Raw genomic sequence first — 10,519 nt, forward strand, 5'->3', positions numbered from 1 at the left:
CAAAATACTCCAGCGTCATCTAAATTGTCTTGTCTAAAGTCTTTATATTGGGCTTTGGTACGATCTAGCTTAGAACTTTGCGCCTTAGTGTGAAGTCTCTACTATCTAAACGGAGAAAGCAGAATCGAGTCAGTGCAACGAAGGTTTGTTCGCTTTGCTCTTCAAATATTGCCGTGGACTGACCTCTTTCAACTACCATGCTACGTTACATCGTTTAGACACCTTATCGGTTTAGACACCTTGCAAATTCGTCGGGTTGTAATCAGAGCTATATTCGTCTCGGACGAGTTGACTTCACGGCTAGATTATCAGGCGGTTCTCGAGCAACTAAATATCTTTATCAGACCACGTGAACAAACTACAAAAGCTTCGGCACGATAACCCCATTTTAACCGTTACGCATAACGTTTCGACTTTGACGCCAGCCGCGAGATTTTGGAGAATCGTTTATTAATATTAACACGTAGCTCTTAGATTAAGAAAATCAGCTGGGCCACAAGGCCTGTTGATTTATTTTTTACCAGTAGATGAATAGACATAGTTTATATTCGTTGTTGGTGTTTTCGAACCAAAAAGCAATTTCGTTGATTTACAGCTTAATAAGCTATTATTCAGTAGATTTCGGCTGAAATATAGTTTAACAAGCCGTTATCCAACAAAATTGTTTGTTGGGGTTTTATTTTAGCAGAAAAACGTGGTATAGCAAGAACACAAAAACTGATCCAACATTATAATCAGAGATGCCATATGTTTTTAAAAAATATCTGCAACTTCTCAACAAACCGGAAAGACATACTTGAAATCTGAGAAAAATTTACCAGTAGTTCGAAAAAATTGCGCTCGCAAAGATAAATTTGAAGAAAGAAGTGTGAGAAGAAGCTTCGAACTAAAATCTGCACAAACTCCTAAACTAAAAATGTCTTTAAATTATGCAATATCTGCACACGAACCTTGAAAATCTGCTTTTTGCAACCAAACCTGGTCTCATTGAGTAAAATATTGCCATTGATTATAATCCGCACCTTCACAAGTTGTCTTAATGATCCGCGTTTAGTTTCCGTTATTATGCTCGTTGAAACTAGATAGTTTCTTCCTACATACAAAGAAAATGTTACCAAGCAAACAAGTACAAACAACGTAAGTTTACGTAAACCTGAATGTTTTCACTGGTTCAGGTAAATAATACGCATCAAACGGAGTTTAATATTGGAGTTTTTGATATCCAGCTTTCCACGAGCAGCAATAGCGGATAGTGCACGCAGCCCATTATGACATTTTCTGTAGGTCGGGTAATTTTTCAATCGCAGTAACGGAATGAAAAACATAAAATTTTTACCACGTAGCATAGCAACATCAATAAACAGTTTTGTTTATTTTGATCCGCGCATGCGCACGATGAAATTTAAATCAAAAACGCCCATTGTTTGTTGAAGTTGCTATGCTACGCTACGACGTTGTTATATTTTCTACTCCGTTACTGCGATTGAAAACTCCCTGACCTACAGAAAACGTCCAAACGGGATGCGTGCACTGTCCGCCATTACCGCTCATGGAAAGGTGGATTGATATTTATGATTCAAGGTATCCAATTTTGCATTTGAATTGCATTTGAATTGCAGGTACTCAAAATTGGGTAAATCACTTTCACCTCAAAGTAGCTTCCTGGACAGAAGGTCTGATTCACGTCGAAAATACGTACATTTGTGTATTTTTATTTTTCGGTGTAGTTAGTGAAATCTCAACTCATTTTTATTTGCGACTTACATCCTTTCGTTGATTTATGCTAGAATCGATTGTCATTATGTTATCAGCACGCAGCCATTTCGCTCCTTCCTCCCGAAGTTCCTCTACAATTCAACAAACGTCAAAGCATGTTGCTTTGTGTTCGGTACGTTTGTTTGGGAACATTTGATTAGCATCACAGGCATTAAAAACTCTTTTCCTTCAATAGTGTGGCATACATTAACGTCAGCACAATCTGCGTAATACGCTGAACGATTTCAATACAATGACGTCAGTAAGCTTATACTTTGCATACGTAGTTACCGGGGGACCATTGACCTGAACAGCTATAAAAAATGATTCAAATTTCTATTTTGTTTTTAGCTCCCTCATTAATGCATGCTGAAGAGTTTTTCTTTTAGATAGTTTCTAAACGTTCTTTCGAGTGCATCTGGAGTTAGGCATCGTCGCGAGTGAAATATATTAGTCGCATTAGTGTACAAAACCTGCCTAAAATGGCTGTGTATTTTATGCCGAAGAACAGATTGTAAGTTTGAAAAATGTTTACATTTTGTTTGCTCCTTTGTTATCTGAAACTGAAGTTATTCTATGTTAGTGATGCAAGCATAAATTTATCAATAGTCAGTTCATTGTACTTGAGGATTGCGTCTAGACATTTCACAGCTATTTTACAGTTTCGGTCTGGTAGTCTTGAATTTGAACTATTTTGCTGGAAACGCTAGTCGATATTGGTGCTGATGTTATACAATCTATATGTTGGTGTTATCATGTCTCTAAGTGTTAACTGCATCATCAAAGCACACTACATTCGTGCTCTGATTACCTCCCCGTTCGTTTGATGATGTGGAGATGTTGCCGCGTACATCTTAGCACACATTCCTTTCTCTGTAACACAATAGCAATGAAGGTACTCTAAATGATATAAATTTTCTTGTTTTTATCCTAATACTGAAACTGTGTATTATTCAAATAACTGTCCTCGTAAGCCACATACAAACAAACTTGTGAGACATATTCAAAGCGATTTACCACTGGTAAAATAATCACATTTTGATGTAAGTAAAAGATAATCATACGTGAAACGCATGAATTTTAAATAATTGAATATGCAAATGTTGTTCAAAAATTAACAAGTGGTCATTACGTGTCAACACATCGATAAATTACAATTACCAGTGTTCAGATTTAAATATTTGTTTACTTATTAAAGCAAAAAAAGAGATTTGCACTATTAAAAGATATTGCTGAAAGCGAGCAGTCAATTTATGCAGACTTTCTTTCTAAGATAAAAAACTCTAATTTTGTGAAGAGTGCTAAACTTTAAAACGTGTACAGCTGCAAGCATATTAAATTTTGATGGATGAATTTTCTTAAAAACCTTTATTTAGTGTGAAACGTGTGATGACTGTTTAAAAGTTTTTTTTTTTTTGGTTCCGTTCCAAATGAGAACGTTGTGGTAAATTAGTAACACCGATTTTGCAACCTTTGACGATTGTATGTGTCGAGTGGAAAATAAAGTCATGTACAGGACACAAAATAACGTTTGTTAATTTTCTTTGTCGAATTAACGTATACTCTTGAAGAAACAAGTTGCTTTCCAATTTTGCATGCTTCACAGTAACACGAATCTCGCTTTGCTACTAAATAAAAGCTAGTTCGTGCAATTTTCGTTGCTCTAGTTTATTTCAAGTTTGACATTGCATCCATTACACTCATCAAATTAAAATTTCAATTCTACAATGATTAGAAATCCTTTCACATCTCTTTAATACGCAACATTAATCCACGCGTAAATATAACTTTGGAAATGATATAATTGAGTTATTTTTTGTCACTGATTACAAAAAGTTTACTTATCCTTTTTTTGATTTCGTCCAACTTTTTAATCTTGCTGCTACGATACTAACTTTGCCCATCCGTAAGAATCTGCAAAAACATGTGTTTTGAAGCGAAGTCTGTCAAGTTCTTGTTAGTTCTGTCATCTGTGTATACCGTTGTCCAACATGTACGCCCTATACGCCGCTAGCTATCACATTAATTTACTGTCAAGGTTGTATTCATTGAGAATCGCCAATGAGAATATGCACGCGCGAGTCCGGTGTGCCGCTAGATGATATGATTCGTAGATGTGTAGATATAGGCCGCTCAGAGTAAACGTCCAGCTTATCTTCCACGAGCCAGTTGTTCTCCGCCTGTCGTACGATGCTATTCAACAGAAGGTTCCCCGGTGATCGAATGACTCCTTTCGTTTGGAAAAGGTTACTGAACCTGTACTGTCGCGTGATGTGCCGGCTTTAGCTAATCGTTATCATGTATGGTTTGACCGCAGCTTGGAATTGTTTTACTCTCTCTTATCACAGATTACTACGGGCAGTTAATTTCAAACCAAATCCCAACAAATGGTCCACAAAATGGACCGTAGGGCGGCGTTCGGTATCCAGTAGTAAAAGAGACCACGAGCAATCCTCATATCAGCAGCATTCCGGTCAGCAGCAACAGCAACATCATCAACAGAATCAGCAATCAAAAGGTAAATTTGTTAGAATAAAGAAAAAATGGAGTTGGAAAGCGGGAGCCGGTTGGACTATATTATCCGTTTTGGATTGGTGGTTACTAGCTGCCGGCGGATGGCTGACATGGCGGGGTGTTTTTCTCCGCTGGACCCCACTGGGGATTTGTATGGTCGCAGCAGCACAGTGGCACCTTCACAATCGTGAACTTGATCGTAAGGGCCTACCGCGTACTGCCACTCCATGGCAGGTGAGTTCGGCCTATCAGTTGTACTTAGTAATATGATTTAATTCACTATATTCATTGATTCAGATGAATATGTATTGCTCACTTCCCTTACGACTGATGAGCCGGTGCTGGGGCTGGCTAGCAGACTGTCGAGTGCCAATGCCGGCTAGACCGCTTGTCTATGGACTGTACTCGACCGCATTTGGTGTTAACATCGAAGAAGCAGCGACAACCGATTTGAAGTGAGTAATTTTTAAAAATTTTCAAATGTTTTGTATGATCTATTTCCGAATCCCATAATTGGTTATTCAAAATTATGCAATTGTATTTACCGTTTATATAACTAATGGGTCGTGTAAGAAGTTACAGTAGTTCTAAACTAAATGAAGTTAAAATAATTGGTTTTCAGTTAATATTGAGGTAATGTAGATACATTATCGATTTTATAATCTGGTGTTTGATTGAATACAAATTTCACGTGTGCATTTTTCATTCCTCTCATACGTAAAGTGATTTTTTCACTACCTTCCGAGCAACGCTAAGCGAGGCAATCAAATAGTTTCTAACAACATGAATTATTGTATGTGTGTACTATCTATTCGGGTGTTGGTGTTTCAGTTATAACTAGGCTTAAAGCACACTTGAGCTTCTTTGGTCAACGCGCAATATAAACACATTGTGCATTTAGCCGTTTTCAAAATTCAAAATTGGAATCACTGAAATATCTATGTGATTGAGTAAAAAAACCTTTTCTCGCTTTAGTTTGCCATTTAAAAATGTTGCAGCTTTTTTCTTAAGCTTGAACCGTTAGTTAGATGTTATACTAATTCCAATGATCCCCCTTGCAGAAACTATCGCAGTCTGGCGGAATTTTTTACACGTTCGCTCAAAGAAGATGTGCGATATATCGACCCTGAAGGCTGCATTGTCTCACCTTGTGATGGACGAGTGCTCCACTTTGGAACCGCAACCAACTGTCAAATAGAGCAAGTATGTATTTTGTAACATCAAAATCAGATGCAAATCTATATCAAACAACTCTTCAGGTCAAAGGTATCTCCTACAGTTTGGAAGCATTTTTCGGACCTCCTACGTGGTGTAACGAGCAATGCCCTACTTTCGCTGATAAGCTTAAGAAAAAATCCCCTGACAATGTACTATATCAGTGCATCATCTACCTAGCGCCTGGCGATTACCACCGATTTCACTCACCCACCGTATGGAAACCAGAACTGAGGCGGCACTTTTCGGGTGAGCTGCTCTCCGTTAGTCCAAAAATTGCGAAATGGATGCCGGGTTTGTTCTGTTTGAATGAACGCGCTCTTTACGTCGGCAAATGGATGCACGGATTTTTCAGTTTCACAGCTGTCGGTAAGTACAACATTATGTGTACATTCGCTCAACTGTTCCCGGATCTAGCGTGGACCATAATCACTCGACATTAGCCAACAGCTGATTTTCCCACATCATTCGATTACCTCTCTTTCGTGTAGTCTATCAAGTGAATTAAAATTGTTTATAAATTGTTACGTCGATGTCCTGCTGTAGCGTATACGGTATGATGATAAGCATTGACGCGGATCTTCGAGACAGCATAAATTGTAAGCTTGATTATTGAACAATCATAGACACAGGAGTTGAGGGGTATATATCAAACTTGAAATATCAAAATTCCGAATTTTAGTAACATAACGTTTTATTTACAATAGTTCTGTTAATAACTCAGGATTTGATTAATTTTCAGGTGCAACCAACGTGGGTTCCGTGCAAATTTACATGGACGAGAAACTGAAAACCAACAAATGGGTCGGTTTGGAAGTGGGAACCCATCGTCCGGAGTATGACGAACTGTCCCTGCCATCCGATACTTTCCTAGAGAAGGGAGAGCTTCTCGGACAGTTCAAAATGGGCAGCACTGTTGTATTAATATTCGAAGCGCCCCGAGATTTTCAGTAAGTATAGTATTCAATATCAATAAAAAAGTATTTAAACACATTTTTTTTTTTCAATAGATTCAGCCTTCAGCCTGGTCAAGTTGTTAAGCTTGGGCAACGTTTGGGTTGTGTGGGCAGTAAGGAAGACTTGACCGACGATCCAAACAAAATTAGGAAAATAATTGAAACATTATAAGTTGATGAACTTTTTACAACCAAATTATATAGAAGTTGATATATAGAGAATTTATCGAATGTTAACCGATAGCAAGATGCGCACCTAGAACTGGCAGCAGACTACCGTTCGAGTAAATCACATACGAATTTGTGATATTCTGCAAGCACTGAAAGATTTCATATTGGAAAACATAGATAGGTAGGATGAACAAATTCACGATAGAAAAGAATTTTCTTTTTCGCAATTCATAAGCAGTACATTGTTGGGTTTGCAAATATCGTAGTACATATTGTACGTGAATTCTGCAGTAGTCATTTCAGCTACAACATTACCTCATACTTTTAGCACTTTGAATTTGCTCACCAAACTTGACAATTTTAGTTTACCTACTAATTGTATACATTAAATATATCATCGTCGAAGTCGTTTATTTCAATTAAGCGTACTATACATTCTTCAGGGCCAAGTATGAAATAAGCGAATATACCAACAGAAAGCTCCTTACTAATTTCGTTCTTTATTCTAAAATCCGAAGCTCTGAATCAGTCATTCTATCATGCTCTTTCTTTCTACTTTCTACATGTTCTCATTAACGCACAAGTATTTTTCCCTTTTTCTAATACAAGCTCAGTAATGCTTTTTAAGAAAACTGATTATTCAACACTTAGTGATTACTGGTTGTTACGATGTTGATGAAGCTATAATACTTCAGTTTAATTCGATTGTTCGAGCCGCTCTGTACAGATTCATCCCACTTTTCAAGCCTCCACTGAAGTATATATGGGGTAATGCTCAACTTCCTTCCTTAAAGAGAATCCGTTGACTTCTTTTAATCCCGAAAATGCAAATTGTTTGTTGAGCATTATGTTGTCGTCTCCCATCCTCCTAACCATGCAGAAATTGATCCTCAATGGCTCAATAACGTGCCGTTCGCTGTGGTCGATTTGGGCACCTTCCAAATTTCCGAAGACATCTTATTGAAACCTATCCGCAGACTGAAATCTTTATTCTCGCTTGGGCCAGATAGAATTCACCTTGTTTTAAAGAAAAGGTGCATGCAGGAGATTAAAGCCCGTTCTTGAAACTTTTAAACCTTTTAACGCAGCAAGCTCAGTTACATTGTGTATGGAAAAAATCGGGTTCAAAAAGGATAAAAAGCAGTTAGTTGAAAACTAGCGAGGGATAACGTCCCTTTGTGCTGGCTACTCGTTAGCTAGATACTTTTGAACACAGTTCACATCTCTGTATGGTAACTGAATATCCCGAAGTAACCAAGTCAATATAATTTATACCGATTTAAGGGCTGTCCCAGGAATTTACTCACTACTTCGGTATATCTGTAAAATTGTAAAAGGCAGAAATCTTTGGCCATTCCTGTTTATTTTAATCTTCAACGATGCTACGAACCTATTCACCGGAAGTTGTAAGCTCGTGTATGCTAATGACCTTAAAAGGTGTATCGCAATAACAAGTTTGATTGATTGCCCAATTCTACAGTGTCGTCTGACCCAAATTACTATGTGGTGTAATGTCAACCGAATGACCCTTAATGTTGAAAAGTGCATAACTATCTTGTTTCATCATAAATTGAAATGCGGAGCGCACCGCTTCAATTACGCGATCGCTAGTCATACGTTGGAGCCTTAAGAAAGTCTTGAAAGATCTTAGCGTTTATATCGACTCTGGACTATCCTTTCGACAGCATCAATAGTTGGTAATTGACAAAGCAAACCAAGAGCTCGGATTTTTATTTAAAGTGTCTACAGGGTGATCAAAAAGTTCGATTATAACCCTTCATCGTTGTGTTGTGTGTATAGGTATTGGTGTCAGTTTTATCTTCATATACAGACTGACGCTCAGTGTTGGCTTGCTGACATTTGTTATTTGTTTATCGTAATCGCGCACGACGATAGAGTACCGCGACGTCGTAGAGTTGTTTGCGTTATACCCCGTTCACACCACACCGCATATCACCGGGTATCAGGCGATTCGTGCTATCCATCCATATCACCATCTATATTACCTTATATCCCATACAATCGAGCTGTCATCGGATATCACCTCGGCTACTGATATCGCAGATATCATGTTTGAAAACCAATTAAAACCAGATTTGCAGCAGTTGGAAACACGGCCAAAAGACATTTGACGCAACCCTACAAATTTCGCAATTCGTGTTGCATGCGAAATAGTAGGAAGGAAATATTTTTGCTTTTGTCATCCCGCACATTTTGACAATTGCATATGAGAGTTCGCGTTGGTACGAGCCAACTAACTGACATCTCTATCATAATTGTATTGCTCTTGTCGTCTTGTTTTAGCTTTGACCTATTTTTGTTTTCTTCTCTTTTCAAAGCAATAGCCAAACTATAGCATCCCACTGTAGTGTGAACACCCGAAGTGATATCCGATATCATCCGGCGATATCAGGTGATATGCGGTGTAGTCTGAACAAGGCATTACGCAGGTCAGGTCAGTTATTGTTTTCTGATGAGAAATTCTTTGTCTTGAATCATCCGCACAATGTCCAAAATAATCAGCAGTCGGCGCCGACGCTGGCCAGCATCTTCGTTTGTGAAGACAAATGGAAGACATTCAAAGATATGTGAAGACTCAAGAAAATATGTGATATGACCCGCATTTTGCAGAGGTGGTGACCTTATTGCCTTTCTCCTAGAAAGGTATAGCAATCACTGCAAAAACTAAAGGTATGAAAGTGCTCTGGAGGGCCGAATGTCGTATATCACTCGACTCAGTTTGACGAGCTGAGCATTTTCTGTATGTGTGTATGTGCAACTTTTTTTTCTCACTCACTTTTCTCCGAAATGGCTGGACCGATTCTCACGAAATTAATTGCAAATGAAAGGTCTAGTTGCCCCATAGGTTACTATTGAATTTCGTTGTAATCGGATGTTTAGTTTAAAGGTTATGTATCAAAATGTGAAAATCATGAAACATCAATGTCTCAGAAACCACTGAACCGATTTCAATAAAATTGCTGTCAAATGAAAGGGCTGTCTCCAAAACCCTTAACCTATAAATTTCGTAATGATTAAACCTATGGTTCAAAAGTTTTGTAAAGAAATGTTTTCCAGAGGCTGTTTGAACTCACTCATTTTTCTCAGAGATGGCTGGACGGATTTTCACAAAATTAGTCTCGGACAAAAGGTCTAGTTGTTCCATAGGTTGCTATTGAATTTCATTGAAATCGGTTGGTAACTTTGTCCGTTATTTATAAAAATGTAAAATCACGTTATAGAAGCAAAGCTTATACCAAAGCCTGCTTAAACTCGCTCACTCTTCTCAGCGATGGTTAGACCGAATTTCACGAAATCAGTTGCAAACGGAAGGTCTAGTGGCCTTATAACATCCATTGAATTTCATTGTAATCGGATTTTTAGTTTAGGCACTGTTTTTTAAAATGTGAATATCACGAAACTCATAATCTCTGAAACTACACAACCAATTTAAACAAAATTGGTGTCAAATGAACGGGCTGTCTTGAAAATCCTTAGCTAATGATTAAACATGTGGTTCAAAAGTTTTTAAAAGAAACGTGTTCCGGAGGCTTTGAAACTCACTCATTTTCTTAGACTTAGCTGAATCAATTTTTTCAAAATTAGCGTCGTATTGTAGATCTAGTTACCCCACAAGACCCTTTTCAGTTTTATTGTAACTGGACTATAACTTTGTCCGTTATGTATAGAAGAAAGAAATCACTTTTTGATGAGAAACATATTTCAAAGACTGCTCAAGCTCACTTAGTTTTTTCAGAATGGTTGGGCCGATTTTCACAACATTAATCTCAAACAAACTTTAAGTATTACTTCATATATAACATCAATCTTCCAGAACTCAAAGAGTGGATATACCTTCATTGAATGGTATTTGACAATTTTAGGAAGTTTTCTAGAAACCGGAAGCT

The 10,519-nt window shown here is 37.8% G+C and overlaps 1 protein-coding gene and 1 long non-coding RNA gene across 6 annotated transcripts; one reads left to right on the top strand and one right to left on the bottom strand.

Annotated features, from left to right (window-relative positions):
- Positions 1-1,995: 1,995 nt before the first annotated feature.
- Positions 1,996-7,102, top strand: LOC129731728 (phosphatidylserine decarboxylase proenzyme, mitochondrial). Of its 5 annotated transcripts, XM_055691955.1 has the most exons (8): positions 3,929-4,028; positions 4,104-4,273; positions 4,361-4,503; positions 4,567-4,724; positions 5,331-5,472; positions 5,529-5,853; positions 6,227-6,434; positions 6,495-7,102. In XM_055691955.1, the coding sequence occupies exons 1-8, from the start codon at positions 3,946-3,948 to the stop codon at positions 6,610-6,612; spliced, it is 1,347 nt and encodes a 448-aa protein (XP_055547930.1). In that variant the 5' UTR covers positions 3,929-3,945; the 3' UTR covers positions 6,613-7,102. The 5 variants fall into 5 exon arrangements, with proteins under 5 accessions (XP_055547929.1, XP_055547927.1, XP_055547928.1 ...); XM_055691954.1 differs by lacking the exon at positions 3,929-4,028 and adding an exon at positions 1,996-2,269 and having other exon boundaries at positions 4,104-4,503; XM_055691952.1 differs by having other exon boundaries at positions 3,854-4,001; positions 4,104-4,503.
- Positions 2,218-3,925, bottom strand: LOC129731729 (uncharacterized). The gene is made up of 3 exons (XR_008729071.1): positions 3,651-3,925; positions 2,379-2,628; positions 2,218-2,318 (listed from the first exon to the last, which is right to left on the bottom strand). It is a non-coding gene; the product is annotated as an uncharacterized LOC129731729 (long non-coding RNA).
- Positions 7,103-10,519: the final 3,417 nt, after the last annotated feature.

Source organism: Wyeomyia smithii, chromosome 3 (assembly GCF_029784165.1).
Source record: "Wyeomyia smithii strain HCP4-BCI-WySm-NY-G18 chromosome 3, ASM2978416v1, whole genome shotgun sequence".
NCBI lineage: Eukaryota > Metazoa > Arthropoda > Insecta > Diptera > Culicidae > Wyeomyia > Wyeomyia smithii.

What these genes read in the sequence shown, in the direction of transcription:
- LOC129731728 (XM_055691951.1), top strand. Translation starts at nt 3,946, where the DNA reads ATGCTATTCAACAGAAGGTTCCCCGGTGATCGAATGACTCCTTTCGTT. An exon ending in AACCTGTACTGTCGCGTGAT is followed by an intron (nt 4,029 to 4,103) that starts GTGCCGGCTTTA and finishes CTCTTATCACAG; the next exon opens with ATTACTACGGGCAGTTAATT. An exon ending in GTACTGCCACTCCATGGCAG is followed by an intron (nt 4,504 to 4,566) that starts GTGAGTTCGGCC and finishes TCATTGATTCAG; the next exon opens with ATGAATATGTATTGCTCACT.